At 42.2% G+C, this 18,045-nt stretch overlaps 3 protein-coding genes across 5 annotated transcripts; 1 reads left to right on the top strand and 2 right to left on the bottom strand.

Moving 5' to 3' along the window:
* The first annotated feature begins 654 nt into the window (after window positions 1-654).
* Window positions 655-5,926, top strand: slc29a3 (solute carrier family 29 member 3). 3 transcript variants are annotated; one of them, XM_080507102.1, is made up of 6 exons: window positions 655-731; window positions 1,706-2,093; window positions 2,811-2,893; window positions 3,258-3,484; window positions 3,557-3,719; window positions 4,906-5,926. In XM_080507102.1, exons 2-6 carry the CDS (start codon window positions 1,770-1,772, stop codon window positions 5,519-5,521), a joined length of 1,413 nt encoding a protein of 470 aa, XP_080363228.1. In that variant the 5' UTR covers window positions 655-731; window positions 1,706-1,769; the 3' UTR covers window positions 5,522-5,926. The 3 variants fall into 3 exon arrangements, with proteins under 3 accessions (XP_080363228.1, XP_080363226.1, XP_080363227.1); XM_080507101.1 differs by adding an exon at window positions 1,512-1,609 and having other exon boundaries at window positions 662-731; window positions 3,258-3,719; XM_080507100.1 differs by having other exon boundaries at window positions 3,258-3,719.
* Window positions 5,927-6,184: 258 nt separating this feature from the next.
* psap (prosaposin) lies at window positions 6,185-13,099 on the bottom strand. The gene is made up of 14 exons (XM_080506993.1): window positions 12,982-13,099; window positions 10,998-11,131; window positions 10,777-10,851; window positions 10,498-10,623; window positions 9,744-9,959; window positions 9,419-9,562; window positions 9,277-9,333; window positions 8,246-8,395; window positions 7,955-8,047; window positions 7,683-7,866; window positions 7,420-7,583; window positions 7,252-7,332; window positions 7,044-7,151; window positions 6,185-6,928 (listed from the first exon to the last, which is right to left on the bottom strand). The coding sequence occupies exons 1-14, from the start codon at window positions 13,013-13,015 to the stop codon at window positions 6,893-6,895; spliced, it is 1,602 nt and encodes a 533-aa protein (XP_080363119.1). The 5' UTR covers window positions 13,016-13,099; the 3' UTR covers window positions 6,185-6,892.
* Window positions 13,100-14,436: 1,337 nt separating this feature from the next.
* On the bottom strand, window positions 14,437-17,584 carry mrps6 (mitochondrial ribosomal protein S6). The gene is made up of 2 exons (XM_080507111.1): window positions 17,142-17,584; window positions 14,437-14,562 (listed from the first exon to the last, which is right to left on the bottom strand). Exon 1 carries the CDS (start codon window positions 17,478-17,480, stop codon window positions 17,148-17,150), a length of 333 nt encoding a protein of 110 aa, XP_080363237.1. The 5' UTR covers window positions 17,481-17,584; the 3' UTR covers window positions 14,437-14,562; window positions 17,142-17,147.
* Window positions 17,585-18,045: the final 461 nt, after the last annotated feature.

The raw sequence follows: 18,045 nt of genomic DNA, 5'->3' as shown, positions 1-18,045 counted from the left end.
ATTAATCTTCATTTGATTTGTGTAGGTTTTGTTCAAATATGTTTAATTGAAATGCCACAATGTACTCATATATCTTTGCAGTAAAACAAAAGGGTGGTTAATTACCAGGCAGCCACTCGGGATCAAATGACTTGTGGCCTCTGAAAAAAAAAGTGTTTGACACTCCTGCTATGGGTAGTTTTTAGAGATTTGGTTCATTATGTGACATTGAGATTTGCATCTCTTTTAAAATTGTTTGCCAATTTAATAAATATATATCACAAGTATATAAGTCACACACGATTTTAAAATTAAAAAAAAAATGTAAAAAGAATCTCATTGAGGAATCACTTAAGAGCTGAAACAGTTAAACACCGATTCCAATGAAGGATTCTGAAATTCTCAAGAGATCCCGGTGCGTTCATTTTGCCTTCAGAATAATAGTACAGTTGAAGAGTTGTATTTTATTAAAGACAACGTGAAGTGCTGGTTAAGGCCAGAATTCCAGTGCACCTTTATGTCGTGTGTATTTTATTAAATTTTAATTAAAAGTTATATTTTCAGAAACAGAGGTTAGTCGTCTGCCTTATAGCGTGTGTCTTTTAATGTGAAGGGTCTTAACCGGAAGTTTATGTATTGTCGTTGTTGGCTTATTTGTTCATCAGCTGACCAGAAGCGGAGGCGAAAAGTGGACAACATGGACATTGGTATGATGATAACTCCTCAACAACTGGCAAGCTTCAACTGAAGAGGTATTTATATCAACTTCTTGTATTTTAACTTCCGAATAGATACGAGTCGATGAGGCTAGCTTGGTTTGTGAAGTATCTATTGGAGACGTCTGCGTGTGTGGGTTTGTTTACAGCCCCAGAAACATCTGTTAAAGATCCTCACATTGTGACAGGTCTGCTAAAAAAAAAAAAAGTTTAAGAAACTTTGTATGGGGTTGTACTTTCGAGAAGACCTGACCGGGTGTTTTGTTAAGATCGACACACTTATATCGTTTGTCTAAGGATCATGTGAACATAAGTTCCTCATTAGTGGCTCACATCATGTTGGAGGCTGCAAAGTCAGCAGAGATCGCAAAGCATGTCTCCATCAGACCCCGAAAATAGTCCCAAGTGCTGATTGTTTAGAGAAGTGATCCAGCTGAGGATCAGTTTTGTGTGCGTGCGTGACATCGTTCCACCTCAGCCCTCTGGGTCTGCAATGCTTCTGTATTTGACCTGTCACCTGAAACATCTGGGGCTGTGAGGAGGAATCACACAGATTGATGGAAGTGAGTTGTTTCTGCAATTGTGTTGATGAACTTCCTTAGAGGGAATCTTACAAGATCAGTTGTGACACACTGACAAGCAGTCTGATGTCTTGGTGTGACATTCCCCATGTTATCTGCGCATGACTTCTGTTCAGATGTCTTCAAGCATGATAAAGAGGTCGGTGTGGAAAGTGTGTGAAGTTATCCAGCATTTAGAGATTAGATTGACTGAATGAATGACTTTTATTTTATTTTTTATTTTTTTTTTTTGCAGTTTGGCAGTGTCTGGCTCACTGGATTTGAGCTTCACCAGATCTCCAGACTATGTCTCCACAACCAGCCAGTTTATTTTATTATCATGGACAAGTAAAAGTTAGTTTTATCAAAGTCCCAGTATTTATAAAAAAAAAAAAAAGAAAGAAAAGAAATGTATCAGAACAACATGTCTTGTGTTTTTCTGGTTCCCAGATTCCTCCCTGTCTTGGAGTCCTTTGTGTCTTTACTCCATGAGCGTCTCTGGTCCTGATTGAAAATGGACGACATGGAGCCGGTGCAGCCCAGCCTGAACTCCTCTTATCACCCGTCTGAACTTGCCAACCACCAGGCGTCTGATGAGGATGACAGTGAGGACCACGGTCCCTCTGCGTCGCTGCTGCCAAAACAGTCCTCTGTGTCTCTGGCCGTGCGCTCCAGTCCGAAGGATTCCTACAATTTAGTGTACATCATCTTTTTTGTGTTGGGCATCGGCTCGCTGCTGCCCTGGAACTTCTTCATAACAGCCAAACACTACTGGCTCTACAAACTCGGGAACAACAGTCATCAAGGCGATGATGAGGAGCCTCGTTCGGACCTCGGTGTGAGTTAGAGGGCGGTTTACACAGCTGCGCTATGTTGGTTATACCAGTGTGTGCTTCCACGCAGGAAGATGCACATTTGTGCAATTCAGCATGCCTCTGACATGGATCTGTAACGATCCTGTGACAATCCTGTGACAGATAGCACTGGGTGTCCTTTCACATTACACAGTAATAGAATTAGAAAAGGTTTGCTGAGAGGAAGGCAAGAAGAGCAGTAAATCGACTTTCGAACAATTGAAATGTTTTTATTTGTTTGATGAGAATAGATGGGCATTTCCTGCATGCAGCCACCCGATGTGATCTTTGGAATCATATGAGAGGGCTGCGACGACATCAGAGACAAACTTAACGCAAGAACGAAAACTGCATAGTTGGAAAATTGATTATTTGGCCCTTATATATCGGTCAGCAGCTCTGAATGCTTCTGTGCGTAAAGATCACATAACTTATTCTACATACTGACATGGTACAGAACTCGGTGGCTGTCAACTCCATGAAAGTATTGGATCATGATTCCTGTCATTGTTAATGATTAATAATGTAGTTAACTGCATATCACTCTGAGAAGGACAACAATAATGATTATGTTCTATTTCTCAGTTTTTATTAGTTATATTTTAGACACACTGAATGTCAGAATATGCAGGTTTTAAAAAAAAAAAATCCAAACGAGTACTTAAACAGCTGTGTTGTTTTTTTTTTTTGTTTTTTTACAGGACTACTTTGAAAGCTATCTGTCCATCGCCTCCACGGTGCCTTCAGTGCTGTGTCTGATACTCAACTTTGTCCTTGTTAACAGGTTCATTACACACACACACACACACACACGCACACGGACACGCACCCACACACACACACAGGGCAGACTCTCAGACCCGGTTGTTTGGTGGCGTGGTGATTAGATGTGACACAATTGTCCAATCCAATGTCTTCGAGGCCTAAATTTGAAGTAATCTAATTTGCCTTAAGCCTTGCTGGTCCCTTTATGCTTCTTCTGTGAGTTATCCATTTGGATAGATAAGTGAGGACTGGCTGTCCCACATCTACATGAATACAGTCGGACTGTAACCAAACCATTCCAGCACATCACACATTATCTGCTCCACACTTTGTTGGTCAGCTCATCTCTGATACAGTATTCCTGAGTGTGTCTGTGTTCTCAGGTTGTCTCCAAACATGCGGATCCTGTCGTCTCTGTTCGTGATCCTGCTGGTGTTCCTGGTGACGACGGTTATGGTGAAGGTGGACGTGTCGGACTGCAGGGTGGAGTTCTTCGTGGGCACCCTGACCAGCGTGGCCGTTGTCAGCGGAGCATCCAACATCCTGTCTGGGAGTGTGTTTGGTATCAGTGGGCATTTTCCCATGAGGATCTCTCAGGCGTTGATATCAGGTGGAGTGCGTGTTCATGATGCCGTCTTGGCGGGATTCGTGACAAACGAACTTACTTATTCTCTATCTTCAGGACAGGCCATGGGAGGCACGCTGAGTGCAGTCGCGTCGATCGTGGACCTGGCCTTGGCAAAAGACGCGTCAGACAGCGCTCTTGCTTATTTTCTGACGGCGGACGTCTTCATTCTTCTCTGCATCGTCTTATATTTATTGCTGCCTAAGCTAGCATACTCAAGGTAACTAGCAGGATTAGATAATCTGGTAACTCCCGGGATTACTTTCAAAATCTGTGTTGTTATTGACAAAAGTACACGTCCAACTCATCTTACACATCTTTTTTTTTTTTTTAAATCAGGGCTGTAGATTATTAGAATTTACGTGTGCCTGTGTAAAAATGACAGAAGTGGAAGTGAATCTAAAGCAGACACGGGTGAACTGTTGGCCCATTCACCCCATGCGACCTCAAAGTGACGAGTCACACAGGTGATCAAGGGGAAATGGTCAATTTAACCACGTTTGTATGCTATATACTGTATTACTGAATTTATTTCAAAGTTAGTATTCAATAAAGTGTGCTGCTTTATTGAATATGTTGCAGACAAATGTATGTATTTTCCATTAGATTAGTTATCATTATTCACAGTCTACTCACTGGTTGAGCAGTTATTTCACTCTGGTGATCAGCGGGAGCAAATAAACTATCGTACTAATGTACTGAGGCAGAATTTTCAAGTAATTAGTTTTCTCAGTTAATTAATTTTTTGATGGCATTTTGCTTCATGCCCTATATTTCAACTCGGACGTCTTTCCTTTCTGTAAAATATGTTATATATTATACAATATATAATATATTGTTACTTCTTTTAAGTTCCTCAGATGAGGAAGTTACTGAAAAAGCTTCAAAACAACAGAAGGTGCAGAAGTTAACCACATTGAGAGTCAATGCTGCGATTCACTGGGATATCTTTTTTTTTTTAATTCAGAAAATAATTTCATTTCTCAAGTTATAATACAAGAGCATGATTTGTGTCGTGTGGAAATGCACGTGTGCATACACACAAAAGAAACGTCTCAGAAAGACTTTTATCAAAACATGTTTACTCTTTACTTTTGAATCCTGACACATTTCAAAACCTCTATTTTTTTTACTTTAACTGACATTAATCTTATTATCATTGTGAATCTGTGTAATTTTGGCCACTGATGTTCATCAGGATACCATGTTTTCGACACCAAATTGGGTTTGGTGTCGATGTTTTAAAAGTTTAATGTTTAAATCCTCAATATTGTGTTGAAATGACCTGTGCCATGTGTTATGGGTCTGTTGTTCAAAATCGCAGCTTCTTTTAAATTGAATGGAGGTAATACAACCAAACACACTCCTTCACAAAGTCTCTCCGTGCCGTCCTTTTCTCCCGGTAGACACTACATGCTGCTGGCATCAACGTGCCCAAGTCCAACGGTTCCCGAGGAAGGAGCTGCTACAGACATGATTCCTCCACTGCAGCCGATCCTGAAGAAGACGTGGGTGCTCGGCATGAGCGTGTTCTACGTCTTCTTCGTCTCCATCATGGTGTTTCCCGCCGTGTCCTCGGGGATCCGGTCTGTCCACGAGGACAGCGGCAGCCCCTGGACCACCACTTATTTTGTACCTCTGACCAGTTTCCTCCTGTATAACGTAGCAGATTTCTGCGGCAGGCAGGCCACAGCCTGGCTGCAGATCCCCGGTCCCACCAGTCGAGTCCTGCCGGCGCTGGTGCTGTGCCGCTCCGCCATAGTGCCGCTTCTCATGTTTTGCAACTACCAGCCCAGGGACCACCTCCACACGGTACTGTTCACTCACGATGTGTACCCGGTGGTCTTCAACTGCCTGCTGGGGCTCTCGAATGGCTACTTAGGTACACTGCCAATGATCTACGGCCCAAAGGTGGTGCCTCGAGAGCTGGCGGAGGCCACGGGGGTGGTCATGTCGTTCTTTCTCGCGCTGGGATTGGCTGTCGGATCCGCTTTTTCAGTGCTTCTCGTGCACAGTATCTGAGCAGCGCAGTGACCTCTGGCCCAGAGGAGCAAAAGTACAAATCCAGTGTTGTGATATGAGGGAAATAAGTTCCTCACTTTCATCAAGCCTGATCTCCTTTATACCTCATAATGTGTTTTACATGAACATAATGATAGGCATTAAGGGACTCGTCAATTTTATTTTAACCACATAGAATATTTTTTAACTTTCTGTGTAAATGTTTGATTCATGAGATGGATGCTTATCATGCATTGTGTGCAAGCCTCTGTATCCACCTCTGGTGCTGATTTGTAAATGCTTTTAAAATCCAATGGACACTAACTGTTTTCATACATAAGTGATTTTACAGAATAGCAATGTTGTTTTAATAAGAATCATCTTTTAGCTGGCTATGGACTCAATATTACAATTAAACGAACTGATGTTGGCAAAACATTTACATGATTTTCTTCCAGATGCCCTCTTATGAGAATGTTTTTTTGGGAAAATAAACATCTGAATGAAACTTCTTTGCAAACTGTTGTATTAATATTTCTTTAGTGGCAGAGTGGTTAACAGGCTCACTTCACAGTACCACTGTCCTGGGATCAACTCTGGACATTCTATTAAGTTTGATAAAAGCAGTACAGACAGTTGATTGGACTCTTGAGAAAAATCCACATTTTGACAGAGAAATCAAAGTGGTTTGGGATCACTTTTATTAAAATGTTCACAGATCAATTGAGATTTGAGTTTGAAGCAGACATTTGAATCAGAGATGCGTTTTGTGTTATAATCACACCAATTTATAAACAGTAGGAAGAGTGCAAACAACAGGAGGTGTTATCACACGAATCACCTCCGTATCAGCTCGTAATAACAAAAACACTATCCGTCTACAAAATAGAAATTCTTTCAAGGATCAGACATACTGCCAGATGTATTGCCATTCAATAATACACCGAAATATTAAATGGTCACTCCAGGGGAAATAAAGCAAAATGAGCTGGGGAGGTCAATAAACTCACCAAACAACAGCCTGTTAATGCTTTAACTGTACAAAAATGCAAACTGGAAACTTACTTCCATCACACAAGCCGTACAGGTGAGCATGTCTGAAATTATGCAAATCTGAGAACGCCACAGAGACAAACAAGCCAACTTTCAGTTGACTACACATGTAATCACTGCTCCCGACCCAAAAAACTAAACAAAAAACAACCCTCCCAGAAAAAACAAAAGGAGAGGAAAACAAAAACATCACGTATCCAGTCCCTTTCCATGTTAATTTAAACTTAGATTGCAGTTCTGAGTCTATTCAAAAGAAAGGGCAAAAAGTGAAAGTCAGAAGCAGATCTACAGTATTTTTCATTTTTATTTCCCTACAGATGTATTAGTGGTGGTCTTCCTTTATACCCACACATGGCGCTTGCAGTGACTCACAGCCTGGAAGACAGAAACAAGCCATTAGACGGGAATGCCAAAGCAAACAGAGAAGTTTACAGCGGCATGTGTTCACGTTTCAGCCGGGACTTAAAGCTAACTCTGCACCAACACTCACGCTGCAGCGAGTTGCAGTCTCCATGTTCTTGCACCAGAACGCGGGTCCCCAGCTGCACTGCTCGGTTCCCAGCAGCCTACGCACAGCTTCAGGACACGCTCCTATTTTCTGTCATATACACACACACACACACACAAAACAGTTCAGGTACTAAACAGGACATGGACTCTTATCGTCATTCTGGAAAAAAAAATAGATTCCTACTTACTGTGCACACAAAGTCTGGGTCAAGAGTCTCGAGCAGCAGCTGGATGAGCATCGGCTCGTACTGTTCAACCAACTGGTCGCACTGTTGTCATGGATACAGGAGCGGTGTTAATGTGAGGCTGTGACGTGAAGAGAGATACGGGGCGTCTTGCGAGACGGAGCCACTCACCTCCTTCTGGTAAGGCCCAGGCAGGAAGCTGCACACTTTCCTCACGGCCTCCTCGATCTGGGCTTCCGTGCTATTCTGCTCCAGGATGTTGTCGATGTAGTTCATTGCCATTTTACACACGTCACAGTAGCCTCCGGCCTTGAAGCGAGGCTTGTCGAGGGCAACTGGGGAATTAAAAGAAAAAAGAAAAGAAAAAAAGATCATATGTAGAAAAAGCTACGCAGTTTTGCCACAGAACGTAGTGTGATACAGTGAGAACTCACCGACAAACTTGCGGCTGGCGTCGTTGCAGAGGGCCAGCACCGTGCAGACGGTCTTGGGGTCGGCCTGCTGCACCAGCAGCTCGATGATGGCCTGGCCGTACGTCTCAATCAGGTCCTTACACTGGCCGGACAGAGTGTCGGGCAGCAAGGTGCACACCTTCTCAACAGCGTGAAGGACCTCCTCCTAGAGAGAGCGAGAGCGAGAGCGAGAGCGAGACATCAGCTTGATGTTACAGCATCATCGTGGATTCATCCTGCAGTGCAAAACCCACCTCGGTGGCCTCATCCTCCAGCATGTCCTCCAGCTGCTTCATCACGAACTCACAGATGGCACAGGTGGGGGAGTCACGGACACGTACCAGTCCCTGCAACACCAAAAAGTGAAGTCTTAGGAGAACATAACTACATAAACCACAACAATCTACGCATAGTTGGATAACAGAGACAAAATATGACTTAACGATAGTTTGGTCTAAATGTTTTATTTAACTTATCACAATATCAAAGATCTTGGTCGTTCCAATCGTGGCTGTATTCATTCATTCATTTGACTTTTGATGTACCTTAGTCGCCTTGTCAGACTCAGAGTGGATCTTTGTAGCAGCAAAGAGTTTGGCAGCAGGTAAAACCTGGGCAGGCTGCAGCTTCAGCATGGGGACGACCTTCTTCACAGAGTCACAGAAACCGGCAAGGCAGCAGATATCCTTGGGGTTCTGAATATGGAAAGTTATTGTAGGATAGAAAGAGGTGTTTGATTATTCCCAAAAAATAAAACAAAAATGCCTTTTCAGCTGCATGCCTTTAGCATCAAATGATAAAAAGTGTATGAACTGCATACCACCCATGCAGCGGTGTCAATGCAACCAAAGCATACATGAAAACGGTAAACAACATCTGTATGGATGCCAGACATATCCATCAACATTAAAGAAACAACAGGAAACAGTCAAAAACCAGTTCACCTCTAATCTGACATATTTGTGACAGGATGGAAGCGCACTACAAATGACAGCAGGCTGCCTCGATGTGAAACAGCAAAAGAGAATCCTGTAGCGCGTCGTGTCAATAGTCAAACAAAAACAAACACAAGTAGTGCTGCTCGCTAGACGGGCATCCACATGCATGTCTACGGCGTGGGGTTGGCGGCGGCGTGGGGAGTGGACAGCACAGGAAGCGAGAGCTAATGGCTAAAGAGCTACAGGCTGAACACAGAGTGACCTACCTGTTCCTGCAGAGCAGCACAGAAAACCAAGAGCGGGAGGAAAGACGAGAGCAGAATGACACAGATGGAAAGGAGATTAAGGAACACAGGTGGAAACAAAAATTTTTTAATAAAAAAAGAAAATAAACCGTCAAAAGGAGGTAAGCTGTAAATACATGGCAAGACAGCAGGGCGGGTGGTGCTGCGGAGCTGAATATGGACTAAACACCACCAAAATATTATCGCGGAAATGGTAGGTTTACACGAGCACACCTTTAAGCATCAACATACAATTTCCAAATCGATCACAGTTTAGCCTAGAAATATGAAATCAATGATTGCATGAACTTGAAATCAAAAAAGTACAAAACGTAAGCGGCTTGGAGAACTCACCATGGACATGAGCTGCTGGACAATAACTGGAGCGTACTGGCTGACGTACTGCTTGCACTGCAATGAAGCAAAGCAAACTATTAACACCGAGCATCCGCAGTCTCCTTATTTTCTGCACCTCGTTTATGTATCGGACACTCACCAGGTCAGACATGCCGGGTCCAAGATGGTCACACTGGTTCTCAATTCTCTCGATCATGGAGTCGACAAAGGAGGAGTTATGTTTGGCTGCTTCCTGGGCGTCGGTCAGGAGCTTGACGCAGTCCTCGCACACGTCATTGTTTTCCTGCAAGAAGACGGAGAAGAGCAACAAATGAGAAAGAAGGAAGACATTAAAAACATGGTTGAATTCAATAAGTGAAGGACATTCAGAAAAGGGAGGCAGAAATACCGACTCCCAAGCCTACAGCCGTAAAAAAATAACATTAATCCAGGCTTTGTGATCATAAAAGGGTGAAAGAGCGGACCTGCTTTGGAGCTTGGTGTTCCGGGGCCTCCTGCTTGGGGCTCTTCACGGGGTAGAGGAGGCCTGGTACGTTGAGCATGAAGGGAGCCACTCGCTGGGAGAGGTCGATCTGAGGGATGTCATTGGACGCAAGCTGCTCGTGGGCCAGAACCTTCTCCAGAGCTGCCTGCTGGGACCTACAGAGCCCCATAGCTCCACACACCACAGTGGGATCCTCCTGAACGACACACGAGCTCACGTTATTTCTGAGACTCGACCCTCAGACCAGTTTAAAACACTTCCTCAAACAGAACATATCTACAAAGGACGACCTCTTGTGTTAAATATTGTAGAAGCAGGTGATAGACAAAGGCAACAATTGAGCCTAGTGATAGCAATTAGTGTTGCACAGTGACTGCTCTGTTCCCATTTAGCTGTAATCTCACTTCCTCATCAATAGGCCCTTTTCAGCAGGCTGCACTTTGGTCACACAGCCACTTCTGTTTCGCCCGCTTTCACATTAAGGAGCAACTGGGCGATTTACTCAGCAGCCAGAGATAAAGAGGGTGGTGATAAACCAAATTCATTTCAACTTACTAAAGAAAGAAGAAACCAAAAATACAAACTTGCGCAATATTCAGTATAAAATTAAAAGTGTAAAGGCAGAAATAGAAAGTGTGTAGTGATAAGCTTATGGCATTTTAACATTACCATCAACACAAAGTGATTTTGGTTTTTTCTGAAGAAGTTGAACAAGGAAAAGTAATTCAACTCACCAGTTCTCCTTTGAGTATTCCGATGAGGATGGGGTAGTAGTCATCCACCATTTCTTTGCATTCCGCAGTCAAACCTTGATCAGGGATGAGCTGACAGGCTTTCTCCAGGTACCCGAGAACCTCAGCCTGAAACCACAAACACACAATCGATCATCTTTTTTGCCTTGGTTTTATTTCAGTGGTTTTCCCCAGGGAAGCAGAACGTGTTTCAAGAAGTAGAAGTGTTGGTAACTTGTTTTCAGAGGATTATTTCACACAGTGTGTTTTAATGAATCTTACCTCGGTAGCATTGTCCTTTAATATTTGTCCCACCACTGTTAACACCTCTTTACACAGGTCACATGGCACCGATTTCTAAAGAAAGAATGAAAATAAAATGTTTAATGATGATGTGCGACACTCGCTTCAGAAGCTCTGAAACATTCGAGATGTATGTTGTGGGATCATCTGTGATGAACTCGTCTAAGGCAATGACAGAAAACAAAACAACCGAGTCTCACCATCTGGGGCTTGTTCCATACGTTCTGCTGGCAGTGGGACACAGCTCCACACAGGGAGGCCGTCTTTACATTCTGGCACCAGTAGGGGGGGCCACGAGCACACTGCTCAGTGCCCAGCAGAGGTGTCGCGACAGCTGCAATGTAAACAAAACAGCAAAATCAATAATGGTATAATGTTCAAAGAGTTTTGATATAGGCTTTGCATGGTGTAAATGTGAAGTACAAAAATACTGAAACCCATGGCAGACATTCTCACAGGTCAAGTAGAGGGTTTTATAAAAACAGGGAAATTCTGCTTAAACACAAAGGCTTTTCAGCAACCCTGGTGACACCAATGGTGATGGAGATATTTAAGATTAATTCTCTAAAATTCTTGAAAGAAGGAACTTCCTGTCTTTCAGTGCAATTTTATTCATCAGACTTGATCCAAAAACAAGCTTAAAAGAAAGAGATTCAAAGGTCAAAGTAAACCATCTTTAAGCTGCGTTTCCCCTATTCTAACCAGTGTTACCATGAAGAGCAAAACAAAAAACTAAAATGTGGAAGTAAGTATCTCAAACCTGTTTGACTTTTAAGTGTTACAGCCAGAGGGGATTTTTCCACAAACAGAAATGTAAACAAGAATTTCAGTCCTATTAAACACACTTTGTTCCCACCTGCATACAACTCGTACAAACTCCCACCATCGATCACATTAACTACACACGCAAGATGAATATTCATACAAGTGAGTTCCACTGAAGTGTGAAAAAGGGGAATCGAGAAAGCACTTAAAAAAAAAAAAAATCTGCTCTTATTTCCCGTCCACTGTTCCTCCCCTAAAACATTTACTTGAATCAAAAAAATGTAGATAAAAAATGTAAAAAATCTCATGTAAGAATTGTGAAGCTGAACAAGACTATTACTGTCCTATAACCACGGTTGAAGACATTAGTTACATGAAAGATATAAATAATAGAGATGTAACAGTTTCTCAAGGTGGCATTTGGTGATAAGGTCCAAGAACTGGCAATAAAGGCCAGGCTGCATAGACCCACCAGAGCAGGCAGGGCATTCCCTCCCTCAGCCTGAGTCACATGAGCCCACAGATAATAACAAGCTGTTCCAGTGAGGACATCTCTGCACATGGTTTCAGTGAAGATTTACAGAGGCCGGGACTTCCTGCTGGATATTTCAGTGCTCACAGTACAAAGTTTTACCAGAGGTCAACAATACTGGAGTTTATCTCAATCTGTGTCTGATTAACTTTGATTGACCCAGATAGTAAAAATGAAAACTCAGTAATGCATTCGCTGACCTATTTTTTTTTTTTAGATAGTAAAGATAAGAGTTACAGGTGGCCATAAAGACAAAATGGAGACGTCATTACAAGAGACGCTTGGTAACAGAAATGAAAATGTAAATTTTTTTTTTTATAAAAATACCCAGCGTGTTAATAACAACTGAAATAAGAGTTGTACGAAGGTGAACATACTGTACACATACTGTATTACATACTGTACACAGCCAGCAGCGGGGGCCGATCACACAAAAGCACACATAAAAGACCACCAAACTTGGATAGAAATATAAGACAGTTTCATGTCTGAAGCTCCGTGTCTTGTTTATAAGAGAAAAAACATAACTTCTCGTCAGGCACTCGCACTGTAGTCCTATTTATTAGCTTTGTTAGCTGGCGGGCTAACGTTCGCTGCTAACTCAATGACATCTTCAAACTTCAAACGGAAACACGACAAAAGAGTCACTCGACATAAACAATCCCCTCGAATACCAGACTCGTAATAAACGATTACAACTGTCTTTTTAATGTAAAATACCTGACATGAGCGACATTAAAGTTGATCAAAAAGCTACAGCCGTTTGAACCGCTTCCGCTTCTCAACGCCGATTACACAATCAGAAATATTTCAATAAACCCTCTCTCAAAAAAAACAACAACAACAACAACACATACACAGGACAATAATGTATTCCGCCGTGTTACCTGAAGACACGAAGAGCAGCGTTAGCAGCAGCATGACTCCGCTGTTCTGTACTGGCTGTTTTGTTGTTGTTGAGGTTGATGCGAAGCGGTTGGAGAACTGAGAGCACTGCAGCGCAGGCGGAGGCTTTATGATGGCTCACTGTCAGCTGACTGCTCGGCCTCTCATGTGACTCTTCATCATCACAGAGCTCACCGACACGACTCAAACTACAGTACAACCGCTGCACAACTCCACTCGTGCACTTTACATGGTTCTATCGCAAATATATGTATTTATTTATACTCTGCAGCTGCCATCACATGTGTATAATATGATTCGCCCCTCACTCCATCTGGTTAAGAAAAATTCAAAGGAAATCACCCACATGACCTACTCACCAACTACTGAGTACAGGGGAGACTATAAATGCATTTAAGGATGACTTATTAGCACAAAGTTTGAATGTAATACAGAATCTAATATTGACAAGGCATATGAAGCATTTCTGAGTAAATTCATTTTCTATTCTGCGTTATCCAGCTAACTATGGGCAAGGACAGGGTACGCCTGCCATAGATCACCAGTCCATCACAAGTCAAACACAGAAATATAAGGTATTATATAAGATCACCAATCAACATTGACTGTGGAAGGAAACTGACACATACACATGGATAAAATGCAAATTCTACACAGAAAGGCTCGATCAGTATTTGAACTCGTGACTTTCGCTGTAAAACAAAAGCACTAACCACTGCTGCAAATGTAATATTTAGGCTTGAAGTTCAAATGAGCCATGTGTGGTAAGATAGCTTTACCCGGGTGTTTCAGGAAATGTTTGACATTCACATTGAAATTAAGAATAATCAACAAAAAGAATGCCAGTTTAGAGTTAATTGTTGGGAATTCGGTAATCCAGTTCAGTTTTCATTCTACTTTGCTTTCCTGTGGGAGGGGCATTCATTTCATATGAGTGGTAAGCATGTTTTCCCAACATGGAGGACAGGCTGGCCCTGTTGCCACACAAGATGCAACAAGAATGTCTTTGGTTTCAGGCTTCTTTGTGTAAAATGTATGTTTCTCATATGCAAGGATTCTTTTCAAAGTAAAATGGCTGAAGAGCAGAAATGAATGGTGTGCTTGGATTATGTTTGGGAAAGCAAAGGGTAGCTTACACAACAAGACAAGCCTTTAAGTTGTGTAAGATGAGGCCCAGATACACAGACTCTAACTCAGCAAGTTTTAGAAAAACAAAAAACCTTATGTGGTAACCTCAACTTAAAGATCAGAGGTAGCACTGTTGGTCTTTAGTTTTTTTCCCACTAAGGGAGGGAATGGTGAACTTTGGATAGCAAACTAAAGATTTTTAAACAGCTTTAATGAAAACAAGAACTGAAACTGTGATCGCATGACTGAAAACCCCATGAAACACATCATTTAAAAAGTTGAGTTGAGAAAAATAAATTTGCAAGGTAGACAGAAAATAAGTGTTTTATTGCAGGATTACATCACTTTACAACCAAATGAAGAGTGACAACTGTTAAAAAGCATCGAAGAGGGAAGCGAGGTCTGTACATCTCCTGGATATGAGCTGAGTGAACCTGTAAAACAAAGGGGGACAAATGATACACAGAGTTTAGTTACAGCACAGTCAGCAGAATACGATCTCTATAAACAGCAGACCTGAAGGTACACACGACAGGGAATTCAATGAAATTGAATTGACGCATCAGCTGACTTTGTTTGTCTTCACCTGAAGGAGTTCAAGTTAATATCTTCCAGTGCACTGGGACATTACATGTGGCAGACACCTTCCATAAATCAAGAAAAAATATGTCAGACAGCTGTGGGTGTAGTTTACCGTGACTTGCATGTCAGCATTTATTCTTGGTTTATTTGAATCCTGTTTTCAGAGGAGCGCCGACGAAATGTTTCTTTGACCTTCTTTGTTGAAATCGTGATCGCCGTTGATTCCATTTTCATTTGTTTTGTTCCTTTAAACCAGTCAACAATTAACACTTCTGATCCGTATCTTGATCCCACCGTCTTCTATACCGCTTAACCCCGTTCAAGGTGGCAGGAGCCAATCCCATATAATCTGTATGTTGTTGCTTCTAAAAGCTTCCACACACTGTGCAATATTAATAATTGTAGTAGTCACAGCCTCCCACACTGAACAAGACAAATGAAAAATAAACATGTCTGCAGACTGTATGAGGGGAACGTGAGTTGAACCGGAGCCGACTCAACGTGATTTCGCAAAAAGAAAACATAAGTGTGCGCCATCCATTCAGGATAAACAAAGGACGGAACTCTCTTATACTGCATGGGGCATTTCGCTATTGTAGGTCAAATACATTCTGAGCATGTGTGGAATAAGACGGTGTTGACAATACACTGATTAGCTTGGCTCTGAGTGAGCGTCTGGCCAGTGTATTTCCGGTGTCGCGGGGATAACGACATCAAGTCATACTGAATTTCTATTGGTTTAGCTGACGTAATCGCGGCTGCCACCGTGATCGCCCTGAATATCTTGACGCTATCCGACATGGATCCCAGGCTTCCGACCGACACCTCAGCCGCCCATGAACCTTGCACAGTGTGTGACCCATTGAGAGTCGTGACCAAAGACTTCATGAACGATTCTCCCACGATCCAATCGCACGGTGTGTGGGAGGCTTAACGCTTATGATTGAGGGCCTTTCATTAGATGCCCTGTTATGATCTTTCCTGGTTAAATATGATATAATCAAGAGCTGTTCTGACCCTCGGGGAGAATAAGAAGTTTGTAAGCCTCGACCGACATGTTCTCGGAGTTAGCAGAGTAATAAAACTTTTACCTCCTTTAGTTCCACATCGACTATAAACTCTAGGCAGTGTGAGGCGGCGCTGTTAAAACTGATCAGCTGAATTGCATTTTAACCAACAACTGTTAAAAAATAAAGCAACTGCATAATTTAAAACATAGTTTTCCCAATGACTTTATATATGAGGGAAAAATATTTGAGGCAATATCTTCATGCAGGTTTATTGTTAACTTTGGTTGCGTTTAAACGCATCAATTAATCGGTGAGGTGCAGAAATACAATGAATGAATTCAATCACTGCTCAGATTTTATCAGCTGATTTACGCAAAGAAAATATTTGCTTTATAAAGTGCTTAAACATCTTGAATCTTATTGGACTTTTTTTTTTTTTTTTTTAAGAAAATGGCCATCTTTTCTTTACAGTAAGCAGTGATGACTTCTAACTGCATCTTTGTTTTGATGAATGTATAACTGCAAACACTCAAATATGAATAGAACTGACAAAAGATTTTGGTTAAACAACAATTTCACCACCTTGAAATCTCATCAACTATGGCACGTATTGAGCTTTGTCTTTTAAAACCGCTATTATAAACCCCTAACACAAAGGTAAATTAAGGTCTAATTATTGTGTTTCTCAGTAGAAAGGAATTAAAGTCATAATCTGTCATCTTAAAAATGCAACAAACGCTATGAGGGGAAAACATCCATTTGCCCTTTATTTTAATGGGAGTATTTTGAACAGAATCCTTATTATAAAGATTCTTATGAAAATTACTGTCAAAATGTTTTTTTTTTTGGAACTTTCCCTTCGTGAGTCTTGAAAACTTGTTTAACTTCTTACGTACTTTATGAGAGGAATGTAATAAATTCACAAATATGCAATAAACCAAGTAATTATTTTCACAAAGTTTAACAGAAACAAGATCTGATCAAGTCTAAAGACGTTTGCATTCCTGCAGAGTACAAATCCAACTCTATTGTTATAATAGTTGTATGGGGGTTTATCAAGTAATCTTTTATGAAATTAAAAGTGCTACCCATACCACCAGTGTGTGTGACACTGTGAGTTTGCCCGTGATGGACTGGCAACTTTTCAAAGCTTCACGTATAATCAGCTGGGATCAGCTGAAGCATCCTCTGTTTATTAAATCCTCAGTTTCTTAAATGGACCAAGCACAGGAATGTAAACTGGAATAGAAGATGCAAGGATGAATGGCACAAATCAGATCAAGCTGGGGTGTATATGGATAAATACCACAGGGCAGTTCATTGTTTCTATTTGTTGCACAGGGGTAGTCATGAAAACATCCAGCTTCCTTTTCAAGACGATGCACAACATTCAGGACTGATGACATTGTCAACCTCCTTACATGTAGTCAGGTCTGTGGGCCACAACAGTTGCTTTTCGGGACTTGGTCTTCTTTCTTCAGCAGGGTGGGCCTCACCACGTCCACGTCGCGGTGCAGGTGGTCCATAAAGCTGGTGAGGATGGCCGGGGACGCGTGGAAGTCCATCAGGAAGTAGGTCCCCCGGGAGTGCCTCTGGTTGTGTTTGTTCATCTTGTAGGGCAGCAGTCTCTCCCCCAGGCTCTCCAGGTCCCTCACCACGGCGCCCCGCTCCATCAGAGCCTCCACCGTCCTCCGGACCGCGGCCGCCGTCTCCGGCCGCTGCATGGCCTTCAGGATCAGCGCCAGCTCGTACCGCGGCATGACTAAAATAGAAATAGAAAAAAAAGCCCCAAATTCAGGCTTTGAAACGAGCTTAACGGGCTGCAGGGGTCACTGCATTGCAGCGCAGCTCATAGACCACCATGTTGTGACACGAGGGAAGGTCGTCACTGGTGACGTCAGACAAATGCGTCTGTCGTTGCAACATGTCGAAAGACAAACGAAATAAACTCGACAAAGTAAAAACAGTTTGTTGATTGATATTGTGTCAAACGATGAGATACTTTGATTGAGTTAGTATTACGCTGACTGCACACTTGTATACTTTAAACGTCCGTTGATCGTTCACAACCTCCTACGTAGCGAAGCAGTTCCGGAGGCGGTCACGAGCTCAGGTAAGATGACTCACTCCACCCTGAATCCCAGTGCCGAAAACATACCTCAGTTATCACACAATTTCATCATCCAGTTTAATTTAAATCGTGTTTATGAAATACGAATAAATAAATAAAGTAAAAAACAAACAAACAACAAAGCAGACTTCAGAATGGCTGCATATTTTCTGTTTCGGTCGGAGTGTCCCATCTTGCGCTGGCAACATCTCACG

The sequence above is a fragment of the Blennius ocellaris genome (genome assembly GCF_963422515.1).
Source record: "Blennius ocellaris genome assembly, chromosome: 13".
NCBI lineage: Eukaryota > Metazoa > Chordata > Actinopteri > Blenniiformes > Blenniidae > Blennius > Blennius ocellaris.
Note: the sequence above shows the minus strand (reverse complement) of the source record. Positions and strands in the feature narration are given on the sequence as shown.

Coding starts and splice junctions, on each gene's coding strand:
- slc29a3 (XM_080507100.1), top strand. CDS start 1,770: ATGGACGACATGGAGCCGGTGCAGCCCAGCCTGAACTCCTCTTATCAC. Junction 2,094..2,810: donor AGCCTCGTTCGGACCTCGGT/GTGAGTTAGAGG, acceptor GTTTTTTTACAG/GACTACTTTGAAAGCTATCT. Junction 2,894..3,257: donor AACTTTGTCCTTGTTAACAG/GTTCATTACACA, acceptor CTGTGTTCTCAG/GTTGTCTCCAAACATGCGGA.
- psap (XM_080506993.1), bottom strand. CDS start 13,015: ATGCTGCTGCTAACGCTGCTCTTCGTGTCTTCAG. Junction 9,960..10,497: donor GAATACTCAAAGGAGAACTG/GTGAGTTGAATT, acceptor TGTGTCGTTCAG/GAGGATCCCACTGTGGTGTG. Junction 8,048..8,245: donor AGTCTGACAAGGCGACTAAG/GTACATCAAAAG, acceptor TTGGTGTTGCAG/GGACTGGTACGTGTCCGTGA.
- mrps6 (XM_080507111.1), bottom strand. CDS start 17,480: ATGCCGCGGTACGAGCTGGCGCTGATCCTGAAGGCCATGCAGCGGCCG.